Source organism: Narcine bancroftii, chromosome 13 (genome assembly GCF_036971445.1).
Source record: "Narcine bancroftii isolate sNarBan1 chromosome 13, sNarBan1.hap1, whole genome shotgun sequence".
In the NCBI taxonomy this organism is placed as follows: Eukaryota; Metazoa; Chordata; class Chondrichthyes; order Torpediniformes; family Narcinidae; genus Narcine; species Narcine bancroftii.
The window spans coordinates 85,353,493-85,371,483 of NC_091481.1; the positions used below are offsets into that span (position 1 = coordinate 85,353,493).

The 17,991-nt window shown below is 42.7% G+C and overlaps 1 protein-coding gene across 8 annotated transcripts in view; it reads left to right on the forward strand.

Annotated features, from left to right (window-relative positions):
- LOC138748536 (metastasis-associated protein MTA1-like) overlaps nt 1–17,991 on the forward strand; it is a 102,172-nt gene that overhangs the window by 36,760 nt on the left and 47,421 nt on the right. For all 8 annotated transcript variants that reach the window (XM_069908909.1, XM_069908910.1, XM_069908912.1 and 5 more), the window contains 6 exons: nt 1,036–1,113; nt 3,103–3,241; nt 9,381–9,444; nt 11,151–11,268; nt 14,462–14,564; nt 16,107–16,206. In XM_069908909.1, coding sequence (XP_069765010.1) covers nt 1,036–1,113; nt 3,103–3,241; nt 9,381–9,444; nt 11,151–11,268; nt 14,462–14,564; nt 16,107–16,206 — 602 coding nt within the window. The remainder of the gene's footprint in view (nt 1–1,035; nt 1,114–3,102; nt 3,242–9,380; nt 9,445–11,150; nt 11,269–14,461; nt 14,565–16,106; nt 16,207–17,991) is intronic.

Sequence of the window (17,991 nt, forward strand, 5' to 3'; positions counted from 1 at the left end):
CTGATTTTCTTCATTGCTTAATAATTCCAATTATTTTATGAATTGCAAACAAAACTGGGAGCAGAAGCTTATTTTGTTGTTCTGAAGTTCCCTTTGATTTGCTCGGGCAGAGATCACGTGGTAATGTCTAATCTTTCAGAGAAAGAGCTGACAGTTTTCCAGCCAGTGTGGCAGGGGTGGTTTGATCTCTGGCAGGTTAAAAACTGCATGACACCTGACAAAACTATCTTTGCCTTTTGTGGAAAGCGAGTTTACAGTTTAGCAACTAAAGAGATGAGTGAATGACGGCACCACTAAGCTTATATAGGAACATCAGAAATAGGAGCAGGAGTTGGCCGTCTGGCCCATAGGGCCTACTCCGCCGTGAGATCATGGCTGATCTGATGTTGGGCTCATCTCCTCCTACCTGCCTTTTCCCCATATCCCTTAATTTTCCTACTATGTAAAAATCTACCCAACTGGGGTTGCCGCCACTGTTTCAATGGCAGTGAATTCCACAGATTCACCACCCTCTGGGAAAAGCAGTTCCTCCTCTTCTTCATCTTAAATCTTCTCCCCTGAATCTTGAGGCTATGTCGCCTAGTTCTGGTCTCTCTTACCAATGGAACCAACTTACCCACCTCTATCTTATCTATTCCTTTCATAATTTTATGTGTTTCTATAAGATCCCCTCTCATTCTTCTGAGTTCAAGTGAGTATAGTCCCAGAAATTTCAATCTCTCCTCATATGCTAACCCCAATGAGAGCTGGTGGGAACTATTTTATTACTCCTTCCCATGTATGGAAGTGCTTCATGGGTTATCCACTTGGTATGATGTTTTTGTTTTGACACCTAGACTAGCAGAATGGGCTACTTCCTTTTAATGGATTGATCCATTTGAAACTGCCACTTTGGAATTACTTCCACTTTTGAGGCAAAGTGCACCACATAAACTTTGAATATAATAAAATGCAAGACCAGAATTCATGTAAATGGGAGACAAAGCGAAGTGTTTCATCTTTTGTTAATCGTTCATTTCTTACTGATATGTTCAGGTCAGGAGTTGGATAATTGTGATCCATCACTACCGGCTGAAGTCCCAGATGTTCCACAAGAAACGCTGCCTAAAACTGGTGAGTAAATTGTCAGCTTTCTCGGCACTTAGTGGTTTATGTGTAGGCGGTTTATTCTGAATGTCCAACGATAAAGTTGCATTTCTGGTGACCGTTTTCTTTCATTCCAAACCAGAAAGTTACATTTTCATGTTGGATCTGCAAAAACGACAGTGCATCTATGATAGGAAAGTGTGTAACCTGATTCTGTTCTTGTTAAAATCTGTGGAAAATTTGTGGCACTTCTGAAGTAAGTTGCAACATAGTGGTTGGACTCCGATGGGTAGTCCTTCTGGATCTTTGCAGCTGCTGTCCTTTCTTCCTGTCAGTTCCCCTCCATCTTTTGTAATAATCTAAACTTTTCTATTCACATTCACATGGTGTTTGAAAAACTTTGTGATGCAGGCACACATTTAAGAACTCAGTTTAAAAAAAATTCCATCTCATCCAAATGTTCCCAGTTGTCCTCGAGTTTCCCACCACCATCATAAGTACCACGGCATTCTGTGTGCTTCTTTAATTACTTTGTCTTGACTGATGCAGGCTGGTTCAAAGGGGAACACAAAACTGTTTTCTATCAGTCTTTCTTGTAGCCCATCTTTTAATAGGAATAAAGATTCACAGTTTAAGGAAGCGCTGGATTTGTTTTAACCTTGAGTAAAATCACAGTTAATCACGTACTCTCTCAATTTCTTGTTGGTGGCGCACAATGTAAATGTACTTTATTTCTTTCATGTTGTGACTACAACTGGTTGGCATGAATAATAGATATGGATAACTTAATGGATGGGAGGGGTATGGACCTGGTACAGGCAACTGGGATGAAAGCAGGAGGGAACGCTGTTCATCATGCACAAGCTGGACCTGTGGGTCTGTTTGCTTTTTGTAGGAGGCTGTTGGCTACAGCTGCATTTTCCTTAATCTTCTACATCACAAACTTTTCCAATCAATATTTTTACTGCTCAAATTAAAATTGCACTATTAACAAAAGGTTTACGAATATTAGGAAGTTGTCTTTCATTTGATAAATACACTATTTCTTGGTCACCAGAATGATGCTGATTTGAGGGGGTTAAGTTATGGAGAGGATGGCCTGAACATGGCTTGTATTCCTTGAATTCAGAGGGTTAAATATTGAACAGGTTACTGGGTTTAAATGTTACAAGGTTAGTTGAAGTAGCAATGGAAAACTATTCCCAGCAGAAAATCAAAACCAAGAAAGCATGATATTGTGCATGAAATGGTGGAAATGTGAACTGAGCTTCGGAAGTCTGCTCCATATTTACCAACACAGAATATTAACATGGACCAAAATTAGGTACAGCAGGAATTAGATCTCCATGAAAATGCACTTAACTGTGCATAAATATCCTCCTTCTCTAAAGGCAGCCCATTTCTTTCATCTCTTTCCCACATGAGCTATCCTGCAACTGTATGTGTGGTATTATATATTTGAGGAATTTGAATAGATTTAATCCAAAAAAATTAATGATCAAGGGAAAAAGGAACAAAACAAATTGCCGGAAGAACTCAGTGGGTCAAGTAGCCTCTGTGGGGTGAGGGAGGGGAATGAGAATTGGATGACGCCAGTTTCAGACCCTGTGTAAAGACTGAAAGTGACATTAACAGTATAAAGAGGAGAGGGAGAGGAGTGAGGCGGGTCAGTGGATGATTGGTGCACCAAGCAGAGGAGAAGAATGTCAGATGGATAAAACCAGGCAGGAGTGAGGGATGGGTAGTGAGCAGGTGAGTGACAACATTACTGAGGCTTGCTCTTGCCTCAGTTTCTCGGCCCTAAAGTATCTTCCTTTGGCATTTTCATCAGGTGTGAACAGTATGTGATTGCGAAACACTTTCAAGAAGTCTCCTTGGTTTCAGGGCAGGGCTGGATTTGTTTTAACCTTGAGTAAAATCACAGTTAATCATGTACTCTCTCAATTTCTTGGTGGTGCACAATGTAAATGCACTTTATTTCTTTCATGTTGATGTCACCTTTTATTTTAACTGCAGAAGATCTGGAGGAGGACGCAGACGCAGACGCAGACGCAGATGATCCACAGCAGCTGACAGAAAAACAGCAACATCAGTTGAAACATCGAGAACTGTTTCTGTCTCGCCAACTCGAGTCTTTACCTGCAACGCACATACGGTAAGCAAAATTCCAAACCTTGCCAGTCTGTTCATGAACATGTCCTGCATTCCACCTTCTGAGAGGAGAACTTAAATGTAGCATCATATTGTTGGCAGAAATTCTGGTGTGGCAGCTTCTACCTTTAAGTAAAAGGCAAAATGTGCTTAACTGAGTCAAGACTGAAATCTATTACCCTCTGGTACAGCATTGGTGGTCTTCAGATGTGCTCATTAAAGTCTGCCACTGGAACACAACTTGAACTGCAGCACAAGTTGGACATGAGGGGCCACACTATGTGAAGCGTGGACCCACTGTTTTACTCTCTCGAGTGATTTCCATCATTGAAGACAATTAAGTCAGAGCCGAGAAGCAATTGTACAATCGTAATGAGTGTATCTGATTTGTCAACAACGCAGTCCCTTGTGGAAATGGTATTGAGAAGGTTTGGTTTTAAGCTCAGGAGGCCCCAGTCACTTTTGTCCTTTCCACTTGCAGGAGGAAAGTCAACATTTGATCACAAAATAACGTACATACCAGCAAATAAGATGGCCCCAAATTTCCACCTAAAATGTTTTTATAATCGCTGTATAAGCCAAAACTTTGTCATTAAGGTTCAGATTTTATCCTTGGCGTGGAAGAGCACTGAGACTTCACTGTTAAGGTTCAGATTTTATCCTTGGCGTGGAGGAGCACTGAAACTTCGCTATTAAGGTTCGGATTTTATCCTTGGCGTGGGGGAGCACTGAGACTTCGCTGTTAAGGTTCGGATTTTATCCTTGGCGTGGAAGAGCACTGAGACTTCGCTGTTAAGGTTCAGATTTTATCCTTGGCGTGGGGGGAGCACTGAGACTTCGCTGTTAAGGTTCAGATTTTATCCTTGGTGTGGGGGAGCACTGAGACTTCGCTGTTAAGGTTCGGATTTTATCCTTGGTGTAGGGGAGCACTGAGACTTCGCTGTTAAGGTTCAGATTTTATCCTTGGTGTAGGGGAGCACTGAGACTTCGCTGTTAAGGTTCGGATTTTATCCTTGGTGTGGGGGAGCACTGAGACTTCGCTGTTAAGGTTCGGATTTTATCCTTGGTGTAGGGGAGCACTGAGACTTCGCTGTTAAGGTTCGGATTTTATCCTTGGTGTAGGGGAGCACTGAGACTTCGCTGTTATGGTTCGGATTCTTAACAGAGGCTGTGTCTTAAACAAAGTGGCTTCTATCCTCAAAAACCCCCACCACCCAGGCCAGGCCAGGTCCTCTTCACTCTGCTACCATCAACAAAAAGGTACAGGAGCCTAAAGACGTGTACACAGCGGCACAAGGACAGCTTCTTCCCCACTGCCATCAGATTCCAGAATAATCAATGAACCAAAGACACTGTCTATCTTTTCATGCACTAATATTGTTTTTTTTAATGTAGTAATGTTGTAAGATGGTAATAATATGAATGTTTGTCCTGTGACGCTGCCACAAAACACCAAATTTTATGACTTGTTCCTGACGATAAATTCTCATTCTGATTTTATACTTGGTGTATAAGATGACCCCAGGTTTTGAGGTGAACATTTCATGTAATGTCTTGTACGCTGGCATATATGGTAGTTGACAACTGCAAGAGTGAGTTCTTTCTACAGATCTGGTAGATAGCAAAAATTTCAAGAGTGACCTTTTTGCCTAACTCAACAGAAAATGAGTTTCTAATGGCAATCATGTGGGGGAACTTTGCGCACCATTGGATGTTATAGTCCAGTTCAACCAATTTTTGCTTTTCTGCCCCAAATATATCTCTCTCTTGGCTTGGCTTCGCGGATGAAGAGTTATGGAGGGGTATGTCCACGTCAGCTGCAGGCTCGTTTGTGGCTGACAAGTCCGATGCGGGACAGGCAGACACGGTTGCAACGGTTGCAGGGGAAAATTGCTTGGTTGGGGTTGGGTGTTGGGTTTTTCCTCCTTTGTCTTTTGTCAGTGAGGTGGGCTCTGCGGTCTTCTTCAAAGGAGGTTGCTGCCCGCCGAACTGTGAGGTGCCAAGATGCACGGTTGGAGGCGAGATCAGCCCACTGGCGGTGGTCAATGTGGCAGGCACCAAGAGATTTCTTTAGGCAGTCCTTGTACCTCTTCTTTGGTGCACCTCTGTCACGGTGGCCAGTGGAGAGCTCGCCATATAACACTATCTTGGGAAGGCGATGGTCTTCCATTCTGGAGATGTGACCCACCCAGCGCAGCTGGATCTTCAGCAGCGTGGACTCGATGCTGTCGGCCTCTGCCATCTCGAGTACTTCGACGTTAGGGATGAAGGCGCTCCAATGAATGTTGAGGATGGAGCGGAGACAACGCTGGTGGAAGCGTTCTAGGAGCCGTAGGTGATGCCGGTAGAGGACCCATGATTCGGAGCCGAACAGGAATGTGGGTATGACAACGGCTCTGTATACGTTTATCTTTGTGAGGTTTTTCAGTTGGTTGTTTTTCCAGACTCTTTTGTGTAGTCTTCCAAAGGCGCTATTTGCCTTGGCGAGCCTGTTGTCTAACCTGCTGTTAAAACTCAGGACGTTAGGCAGTTGCTTGGCCCACTGAATTCTTCCGGCAGAATTTCTCCCCCCACCCCAGATCCAGCATCACACACCTCTGAGCTTTTCTGTAACCAAGTGTTCTGAATTGTTTGAGACAGGAGCATTATCTCATACTGGGCTCCTTGTAAGAATTTTGTGGGCAGCGAATTTCAGGAACTTGTTTCATGGGCTCCTTTTTGGGATGCATGTTAATTTTCAATCTTGTCAGATAAAATTGTGATTATACGGGCATTTGGGGACTTCATTTCCAAAAGCAATACTTTTATATCAGTTAATTTAGGTCATATTCAGAGCTTTGGCAAAGAGGTGGGACTCCTTCTTCATTCCCTATGCATGCACCTTGCTGCTTGAATTTGGATCTTGTGTATATCCTTGTGTATGGTAAGGATCATCTCGAGCCTGAATGGTGTCTAGATCTGCTGTCCTTGATGGGGGCCATAAGGTCCTTCCTGGTGGCCATAGCATGTATAAGGGGGCCCATGGACTGAAATTATAAAATGTAGTCGGTAGGAGAGGAGTATGGGAGGGGGGGGGGGGGGGTGGAACAGAACTAGACTTGACTGCATCATAGGGAAGTGTGTCCATAAACTTAGAGCAGAGTCCAAAGGGGGCCAGGTTGAGAATGGCTGGTTGAGATCTTTCCCCAGCTCCGTCTGTGTCTCTCTGTCTCTTCTGTCTTATTTTTTCCCTTGTCTCCTTTCACAGCCAAAATCACTTCTCACCCCTCATCATATCCAATTTACATTGACCTGGACTCTCCCTTGACCAGACTTCAGTCTTTATTCTGACACCTTCCTGTCCTTTGCTTATTGTTTGAAGGAGGGCTCAAGCCCGAAGCGTCAGTAATATATCTTTACCTCCTATGGATGCTGTGAGACCGACTGGGTTCCTCCAGCATTTACTGTGTGTTTTTACTAGATCTTGCTGCATGCAGACCTGGATTGTTTCTCAAGTGCTAAATTATTGGAGGTGTTCAAAGAGGTGGTTGATTACATTTTTTAAAGGCAAGGAAACGCAGGGCAATGCACACATGAGGAATTGAGATCTGGGTGATATCATTCCTGATCATATTGAATAGTTGGCCAACTTCTTGTATTTTTGAGCTTCATTTTCTGAGGAGCTGTGAATGTAATTAAATGTTATATAATTATCCTTGCATCTGACCATTATCATGGAGGAAAGGTTATAGAAACAGCTCAAGATTGTTAGCCTGAGACCTTGCGAAATTATTGCAGTGATATCCAGGGGCTGGAATGATTGACCTCTGACAAACACAACCATCTTAATTTCTCCCCAACTGGAAAACGCCAATCGTTGTTTTCACTGCTGCATTTGGTTAACACCACTATGACATCAAAATAACAATCATTTCTGTAAAAACACGAGGCTGGAGAAACTCAGCAGGTCAAACTGTGTACTTTATATAGCAAAGATAAAGTACATAACCAACGTTTCTGGCTTGAGCCCTTCATCAAGGCAATCATTCCTGCTCCACTTCTGGAAATCAGCTGGTTCATCCTTGCACCAAGGCTGTGATGTGGAGGTTCAGATGAAAGTCAGACGAAACATCAATATGTGGGTTATTGATGAATAAGTCCTGATTGATGGCACTGACAAGAATACTCTCCATCTCTCTCTTTCTGATTAAGAGGGCACCAGTTAGGTGGATTTGTCCTGCTGTTCTTGAGAAATTTTTGGTACAATGCTGTGTTTTAACTGCACTGAAATAGCATGGCGATTTGGAGGGCTGGGATTTTGTCTCAGTCCCATAGCCTATACAGTGTCCTGTGCTCTTAGTTAATTCTTGATGAAATGTTAAGTGAGTCAAATTGGTTGGAGACCTTAAAAGGAAGTCAACCTTTTTATCTGTTTATCTCCTCTGGCTAAATTAAATTGCGCTTCAAACTTTTCTGTTGGTTTCAAGATTACACAGCTTTAACATCGCATGATGTTTAGCACCTATGTTATCCTGTGTTGCAATTTCAGTTTGGACATTGTCCAAACTGCATTGTGTTTAATAGTATCCTTGGTAAGAATCTGTTGTTTGTGATATCCCTGGTTTCTTTTGATACTTCAAATTGTAAGATTACAGTTGAATTCTGTGCTGGAAGTGCATGTGGTTTTAAATGTACATAGCAATGCAATACCAAGGAAAGGTTACACTGGATGAGATATATTTTGTAAACAGGACAAATCTCATCAATTTCCAAATGTTAACACTGGCATCTATCTGGTAACTGTACTTGCGTAGAGGTCCACGAGTTGTGTCTGGCAAATCTTCAGTTGTGCAGCTAAAATATTGAACGTCCCAATAGCTTTTGCTGCATCCAGTGCTCTCAACTGATTCTTTGCATCATAAGGTGTGAATCAAATAGGCTGGCAACTGGCTTCTATGATGGAGGGGCTCTCGAGAGGAAAACAGGATGGTTCGTCTCTTTTGCATTTCTGGTGAATATAGTTGGAAATGCTTCAGCCTTTGATTTGGTGCTCACTCGCAGGCTCTCCACATCAGTTGAGGAGATGTTCTTGAAGCCTCGTTCTGCTGTCCAAACCCCCTGCCTCCTACTGTAGCTGTTCGAGACCAGATGAAATTCAACTGCAGAATTTGGATCTGATCTTCTGGTAGCATCTTGCTAATGTTACCATTTCAACACCAAGAGTAAATGGCTCCTTCATCCTCTTAAGTCACTACATTTCAAAGCTATATCTTTGGCTTGGCTTCGCGGACGAAGATTTTTGGAGGGGGTAAAAGTCCACGTCAGCTGCAGGCTCGTTTGTGGCTGACCAGTCCGATGCGGGACAGGCAGACACGGTTGCAGCTATATATTTATATGTGAATCCCCTGTAACAAATAAAAACCTTCATTTATTTATATCATTTGCTAAGTAATTTGTGAAATCATATCCATGTCATCTGTCTCACTGGTTAACCCATTCCAGATGAAATTGTCTATTAGACTTGGATTTAGTGTGTGGAGGTGCAGTGCAAAGCTTAGCTATCCTGGCACCACCAGAAAATATTTCTGTCACCACTTTGCAGATGGTAACCGCATAGCAAGAAGAGCGGTGGGATTAATAATACAGGGGTCTTGGTGGGTTTCGAGCATTTTAACATAATTATTATGGTTATCGCAGCGTAACATAAATTCTTGTGGCAATACCTAGAAAACAGTACATCTCCTTTTAATGGCATGTTTATAACTTGGGTATGGTTCAATTTGTTGTATTGACTGATCTGACTGGCCCATTAATGATCTAGGGGAAAGGAAATTGTTGACACACTGCAGTTTCTAGAATTTGAAGCTAAGTGCAGTCTGCTAGAGGAAGTCAACTGATTGAGCAACATCAGTGGCGGGGTGGGGGGGGGAGAGGGGCCAACATTTTGGGCCAAACCCCTTTGTCAAGGTGTGAAGGGTTTCGGCCCAAAATGTCAACCATTCTTTTTCTCCCACAGACAGATGTTGCTCAACTGTAGCCCCCCCCCCCCCGGCGAAGTTTCCCCCGCAGATGGTTAAGCAAAGGCTGGTATTACTGTACCCTGACAATTTATTTTTGTTCTTGTGGTCTTCAATATAAAAAGTTGTCTCCTTGTCTCCTTGCAGAGGTAAATGCAGTGTGACCCTGCTAAATGAAACTGAAGCAGTCTTTTCCTATCTGGAGAAAGAGGTGAGATTCATTGTTCCTTTTTCTCGTTCTCTCGGAGGAAGTTGCAACAGCTCAAACATTTGTGGAGGTCTCTGTCTGTTCTGTGCCACACCTATATTTGACATTGAACACATGCATAGTGACCTTAAGCTTGTGTGCCTAAACTTTATGCTTCTGCACATGTGCTCTAATGTGTGGACTCTAGTTGGAAATAGGTGGCAGCTATCATACAATAACTATGTAAGCTGGCTGTTTTTTGATGACAGATGTTAAGGGATTGTTGCAAAGAAGCACAAAATTTGTCACATGAAGGATTTTAAGAGTTCTGCTATTGCTCCACAGATAGCAATGACAATAGCTTAACCCGATATCACCCTTGGATGAGAGTTAACTTGTTCATCCAGTTACTTATTTTTATTGGAAAGAGCTTAATTACTTAATAAATGTGTGCCAGGAAGTTGTTTGTAAATAGCCATTTTAATCAGAGTTCAGTTTTGTCTTTTAACGCTTTGGTTTCCGTCTTCCTGTTTTCTGGGACTGATTTTGTACCCAACTACCTGCTGGTTCGCTGTGTAGTTTACCACTGACCCAGTCTGGAGTCTATAAAAGTATATAATCTTCTATCCAAAATTCTGAAACCCGAAACTTCCAAAACAGAACATTTTTTCCATGGATGTCATCGGCACACCAAAGCATGCATTTGGCGCCAAACATGACCCGATGTGACCTACCCTGGTCCCAGTGCTCCGACCAGTCAGATGTGCCAGGAGCCCAAGGGCCCTGCTCCTGCCCGGGAGCCCGAAGCAACTTCTTCGATGTGTATTGCCGCTGGTCCCCGACTACAGATCCCACTTCTGCCCAGGAGCCCGAGGTGACTTCTTGGATGCAGATGGCCGCCAGTCCCTGACACCTCCCAACTTCCGCCAATAGTCCTCCGCAAACCCCCCCCCGTTCAGCGACCCTTCTTGTTGGAATGTGTGTTTGTTTTGCACGAATCTGAAATCAGTGCAATTACTTAACATAACGCCGTTACTATTATTCGATTATCTGAAAAATTCAAAATTCCAAAAAGTGTCTGATTCCTAAGGGTTACGGATAAAAGATTCTGTACCTGTATTATAAAATGTTAAAAATAGCCGGAGTCCAAATGGTTAAACTTTAGTCCTTAAAACAAACAATTCTTAGAATGTTAAGGTAAGGAAAAATGAAAAAAAAACACTGGTAAATGTGTATTAAGAATGTTTGAAAATAGACTTGATCTGTTTGTAGTGTACTCAAAATTCAATGCTCATTTAATTTACCTCCCTCAAAGTCAATTTCAAAGACTTTAGAATGTACAACAACCCACTGACATAATTCCTTGCTAAACATTAGGATTTGGTGAAAATGTTCATGATTAATAGAACCTATTGGAGAATGTTCATTTTGAGGGAATGGCCCTTGGGATTTGAGAAGAATTCCTCTAGATTATTGAAAGAGGATTGTGAACTCTGGAAATCATTAATTCCAAGATTGAAGGGCCTGCAGCTCATTAATATTTGCCTCCCACCCTTACCCTGGAAAAGAAGCATGCCAAGGAAAGTTTTGTCACAGAGGATTAGAGATCCTTGATCATTCTCTGCTCTGGAGGGAGAGAGAATGTTGAAGGGTATGAGCTTTATTCAAGAGGGAAGATATTATCATGTGACGCCTGCACTCTGTGACCTTTTCCTTTTGTTTCTTTTCAGGATTCTTTTTTTTATTGCCTAGTTTATGATCCACAACAGAAAACGCTACTGGCGGATAAAGGGGAGATCCGCGTTGGTCCCAGGTACCAAGCGGATATCCCTGATCTACTCAAAGAAGGTAGGTACAACAATACACAGTTCAATTTTGCATTTACTCTCAGTGGAGTTTAAAGTTTTACTTTTAGCTTGCCTTTAGGGTCAAATGGGGTAAGGGAAACCCAACAACAATGTTTTAGCGCAAGAATAGCCATTTAGCTGGTCTCGTATTCATATGTACATGATCACATTTCAGTCTCGTGCTCCTTCCCCCGACCATTTAGCTGGTCTCGTATTCATATGTACATGATCACATTTCAGTCTCATGCTCCTTCCCCTGACCATTTAGCTGGTCTCGTATTCATATGTACATGATCACATTTGAGTCTCGTGCTCCTTCCCCCGACCATTTAGCTGGTCTCGTATTCATATGTACATGATCACATTTCAGTCTCGTGCTCCTTCCCCTGACCATTTAGCTGGTCTCGTATTCATATGTACATGATCACATTTCAGTCTCGTGCCCCCTGACATTTAGCTGGTCTCGTATTCATATGTACATGATCACATTTCAGTCTCGTGCTCCTTCCCCTGACCATTTTGTTCAGACATCTGCCTACATTTTGATCACACCTTAATGAAGGGCTCAAGTCCGAATGGTCATGAATCTTTATCTAAAGGACACTGTTAGACCCGCTGAGTTTCTCCAGCATTGTGCTCTTACTTCAACCACAGTGTCTGCAGATTTTTCGTCTGTTACTTCTGTCAAGTGCAAAATCTCTTTGAAGGATGAAGTTCTCCTAAAGATGTTCTCCTTTGCTCTCCGAAGGGAGTTTTGTGGGATTCTCTCTCACTGCTCCCTGCTGCTCTGCTTAAGCTCTACGACCATCAACTCACCCAGACTTAATTACTTCTTACCTCCTGCTTGTGGGACTGTGCTCCCACCCCCTGCCCCTTCCTTCACCACCATTTTGTTTGGGCACCTGCCTACATTTTGCTCATGCCTTATGAAGGGCTCAAGCCCGAAGCATTGGTTATGAATCTTCAGCTACTTCCGTGTTTTATTGCATATCTCAGTCTCACTCACTTGCATGCCATCGCAGGGGGAAACTAAATTTTTATTGTTTTTCTTCGATCGGTTTTATTTATGAAGTAAAACTAGCAATCTTGACAGGGTGAAATCAGAGCACGTGTTCCCAATGATGGGAGAGACTAGGACTAGAGGGCATAGTTTAAGAATACAGGGAAGGCCATTTAAGACCGAAAGGAGGAGAATTTTTTTTACCCAGAGAGTTGTGGATCTGTGGAATGCATTGCCACAGAGGGTAGTGGGGGCGGATTCGTTGGTTAGATTTAAGAGAGAGTTGGATAAGGCTCTTGTGGGCAGGGGAGTTGAGGGTTATGGGGACAAGGCTGGGATTGGTTATTGAAAGGGAAAGATCAGCCATGATCCGATAAATGGCGGTGGTGGCTCGAAGGGCCAATTGGCCGACTCCAGCACCTATTGTCTATTGTCTTCAGTAAAATTAGGTCATCTTAATACCCAACATTGGCCTTGAATATTTCAAAGAAATAGGTTAACATACGAGTTATTCAAATTCTCATAAATTCATAGATGTGGCTCATGTTAAAATTGAAATTAATAAATTTTATTTAATTAACTTACTCCGTTATCTCGTTGCAGTTGATTCCTTTTTTCTGCAGCTAAATGGTTGAGTTCTAATTGTAAGATAATGTTCCGTGCACTTTTCTGAAATGAATGTTTTTTTTCTCTATACTCATCAAATTGTACATTCCAACTGCCTTGCTCAGATCATCAATTTTTAACCATTTTAAGAATGGTCTCAATTTAATCACCTCACTGACAAAAGGCAAAGGAGGAAAAACCCAACACCCAACCCCAACCAACCAATTTTCCCTTGCAACCGCTGCAATCGTGTCTGCCTGTCCCGCATCGGACTTGTCAGCCACAAACGAGCCTGCAGCTGACGTGGACTTTTTACCCCCTCCATAAATCTTCATCCGCGAAGCCAAGCCAAAGAAGACTACAAAGTTTACTCTCTTGTGAATTTGGCTTGGTTGGCCTACAATAAAAGCTGTTTAGACACATTCTGTCTTTTATTCATTGTTTTCCCACCTGAATGCAGTCAAATCTCTTCTATCCATGGAACTGGGCGAAGCATTGATGATGCAAAAGTTCAACACATTAAAGAGTTCCATGTTGCAGCATAACTTATATTTACTGTTTTTGCAATATGACTAAGATTTTCAACTGGGATTAACTCAGTCATTTAGCAAGTGCATTAATGTGTTTGTACCAGTAGGTGGCTAGCAGGTGAGATGGTTTATTGACTTGGAACCAGAGACTGTAGCTTGAAGCAGGTCAAAGGCACATTCACTTCAAAATTCAAGATTTAATTTATTGTCATGTAATAAAAAGTGTCAAATTACACAAAATTGCCTTTGTCTGCTCTAAGGTAGACAGATTACCTGAAGGGCCTCTTACAGTCAGAGAAAGAGAAGCAAAAGAGAGTTTCCCACAGTCCATTCCAAACCATCACCAACCCGAGCTCCAGATCCAAACCTCGGTCACGATTATGAACCCTTCAGCGCCCTCGGCACCCTCTTGCATACTGGTTCCGAGCCAGTCGACAGCCTGTTGTGAATCCCTTGCCCGCAGACTCCAGCAGCCTGCGTGGGTTCCTCACCTCAAGTCACCAGCAGCCCGCCTCCTGTGTGTTCTTCACTGTGATCACCTTCCCGTGGGTTGTCTCCCTGGTTTCTGGTGTCCTGTGCCAGTCCTCTGCTTCTCCCAGAGTCTGGAAGACCTCGTGGCTGCTGGTCATCATAGGCGCCACCATCTTGGGTGCAGACCCTGCACTCACCGGATTTTAAATACAACTACCATTGGTTCCTTTAGCAGGCTGTTTAAAACCTGTACGGAGCTGACGGCAGTCAAACTGGGCGGTTGGACCCCACGGGAGCTCTGGGAACTCCATTCCCTGTGCTCCGCAAGTCTGAACCAGCGGCAGCGCTGCCGTTACAGTAGTTCAGACAGCGCTGTCATCTAATCACATTGGGGAATAAAAAGTATTCCAGTTTTATTTCTCCTTGTACAAATAATCTGCAGCTATACAACAAGCAAAGAGATGTCTTTTCCAAATTCCCTATGTAATTAAATGCAGTTTTGGCATTTTCTAAATTTGATCTGGTGTCTGAACCTGTCTTGTGCTATTTCATGTTCACTTGTGATTTTTCATATTTTATTTCCTCAGATGAAGATGACGAAAGAGACCAGTTAAAACTTGAAATAAAAATCTGGGACCCAGACAGTCCGCTGACAGACAGGCAGATAGACCAGTTTTTAGTCCTTGCACGGTGAGCTCCAAAGATTTTCTGGCACCCTCCTTTTACCATCGCTGAGGTGGTGCTGAAGATTCGAGATGCAGCTCCAGTTTTACTTAATAACCCCACTGTGCTTCTGTTGGTGTGGCAAGGGTCCAAGTGTCATGTATCTGAGGTTGCTCATCATGCCAAGTAGGCTGCGAGAAGGAAACGGACAAGGAATGGGTCACAACGTGAAAGCTAAAATGTGGGCAAATAATGAGAGGACATTACTTCAATAGGAAAACGAGAAATTATAGTTAAAAAATAAAATTGAAGTATGTTGGTGTTTGGAGAGAAACTTGAATCACTGAACAAGCAATTAGAAAGGAATCCAATAGGATGTTGGTCTTTAGTGCAGAAGGATTTGATTATGAGAGTAAAGAGATCCTTGTGTAATTGTATGGAGCTCTTTTGGGACTGCTATAGTGATTCCTACCTGAGGAAGGATATGCTTATGTTGTTTGTCAGTGCTTCCTGTTTAAGGAGTTTTTTTTTAAAGAGATAATTAAAACAGACATGTTTCACACAGGCATGAGTTTAGAAGGAGGGGTCATCCACTGAACTGTACAAAATTCTTACGGGGCTTGATAGGGTTAATGCTTGAATGATGTTCCCCCCGCAGTGGGAAGGTTGGTGGCAGCCATTCAGAACAGAGTTGAGAAGAGGTTTAATCATCAATAAGTTGATGAAGGTTATTGATTAGCACAGTGTGTACGAGGGGACAAATGGCCAGCTTTCGCTACCTTTTTTGTTAGTGACTAAATATTGAACTGGCACTTCTGCGTGCTGGTGTTGGCATTCAATTGATAAATGCAGTAAAACCCCCGTTGTCCGGAATTCAAGCAACCAGCAAAAAAATTGCGGAAAATAAATACCAGTAGGTTAAAAATACGGAAGTTTAAAATTGGTGTGCCTCACCATTAGTTCACCAACCACGCAACACACAACCTCAAGCAATCGCTTAGCCGCCATCTACCAATCCCCATAGATGCCTGCTACCAGGAGTTTTACTGTCTACGGCAAGAGTCTGTGCCCACTTAGCTTCAGATTTTGGGTGGGGGCGTGACTTTGTCATCGCCAACCACGAGATTCATTCATTGATGGTATTCTTTATCAAAATGCCATTTGGAAGCTGGCACACCATGTGGCCTTTGAGCAGAGAAGCCTCCTTTTACAAACTCGGCTTCCTGCTGCTTCTGTGGGGCAGTCAACGTGGATCCTGAAAGAAAAATTCTTTCTGGCCATAAAATGTAAAAGGTCATAATTATCAAATATAGCCACAGATCCAATTGTTTCTCACTTGGCCTCTAGCTGCCCTCGGTAAAGAATGCAACTAATTTGATTGTTTTAGCGAGGGGGGGGAAACGGCATTCCTGAAGCATGGCCCCATGGCTAGTGGAATGATCTTCATGTTTTGCGTGACCTCATTTATTTGCTTGGATGAAGTTGTGCCTTTCAAGGTAAAATGTTATAGCTGTTTGCAGTTTGTGCAATGTCTAATGGGTTTTCTTCCCCTACTCCAATCTCTTGCAGGTCTGTTGGGACGTTTGCTCGGGCCTTAGACTGTAGCAGCTCCATACGACAACCAAGTCTTCATATGAGTGCTGCTGCCGCCTCCAGAGATATCACATTGGTAACCATGAAAAATTCAAATACATCCAGTGTTTTATAGCTCCATGTTTAATCTGTTAATTTATGGAGTGTTTTTGTTTGATAGTGCAAGGGATAAACCTGAAGGCCATTTCAAAAGGAGTGAATACTTTCTACCTATGCCTGGTCCATTAACGTTTGCCTTGAATCCACAAAGATCCTTTGTATCTTAACACACTAGAAAAGGAGGTCATTCAGCTGTTGTGTCTCTTACTGAATTTAAGTCCTGGAAAATGAATCATAATGGTCACAGGAAAAGGATGAGCTGACCGTGGACTACTCGTCAGTTTGCATCCCATTTACCACTAATCAGTCCATAATCCATGCCTCAGTAATTCAGCTGCTCGTCCGGTTATGTATAGCCATTGGGAGTCTCTGCTTCCATCACTTTCTCGGTGCATTTCTATAAGCTGCATTTACTATCTTATCTACATGTGCTACTACTTATCGATGTATGGACTATTACACTACGGTCCTGATGTTCTGCAATTCCATGGCGAATGCCTAACCTTTGCAGTTAGCAAGATTTTGTCATTAAAATGAGTGAATGGCATTCAGAGGGTGAGCCCAGGACGCCAGGATTTACTGCTGCACGCTCGGGAGGTGTTGTGGGTCTATCAGCGAAACACTGAGGAAGGAGGGCGCCCACTTAGCTACCCTGCAGAGTCTAGGCAGCAAGTCTCTGGAGTACAATAAGGGATATAAACAGCTAGTCCTACATGACATACCTCATGCATTTTACCAGCTGTTCAAAATAATTCTGAAGCCTGACTACCCTCAGTGCTATCCACAATGCCAATATTCATGCTGACTGCCTTCAAGCATAATATTTATACTTGGTAAATTCACAGCTAACTTGTTCATGTACGCAAGAAACAAAAATAATCTGTGATAGACTACTGGTCACAGGCTAACAATTCAAAACAGCAAAACTCCCAATATTTGCCACCTATTACCTAGCCAACAATTGATTTCAAGTTGGAGAGAAAGTGATGGGAGGGATGGATGGGACAAAAGTAATATTTATGATGGGTCAAGACCAAACGGATTAATAGAGGTTTCAATTTTCATTTGCCGCTGAATTTACTGGCTCTTCCACAAATGCCAACCTTGAAATTCTTCTCCACAGTCTGGAACTTCTACCAGAATCTTCCTCAATTCTTGGTGATTTCACTTTCCTTCACATCTTCAATATGATTTTGACCAAAATTCACTTCAATGGCCATACTTCTTTCCTTAGCAAATGTAATCACACTCGAACCGTGGAGGCCTGTGCACTTTTAAAGATAGACCACACAGGAATTGTTTATTGTCGGTAGATGCTGGCAACTTGGTGCCAAAAAAAAGGCGATGCATGAGGTTGCAGCGGCCACTTCGGCTCCTCAGAATGACGAAATCTCCAACCCGCTACGTATAGTCTATGATTGGGAAATGCTCGTGAAACTAAAAAATCTATTTGACGATCAGAGGACGCTGTTTATTCGAGGTGTACTTGTGCAATCAGATGATAAATGAACTTGAAGGCTCTGCTGCTGGAGTTTCAGAAGTCAGATTGGTTTATAGAACTCTTCAGTTTTGACGTCAAAGCCTTTCTGACAGGGTCTATTGGTGATTGACATTTATCAACACCACTTAGGAACAGAAACAAAATCATTCAGCTCATATTTGCTGCTTTTGTGTTTTTTTTTCTGTGAAATGTTAGTGATTGTTGCCAAATCCTTCTGCCTGCCTAAATGCTTTCTCATGTCCTTAGTTTATGAGCACTTTC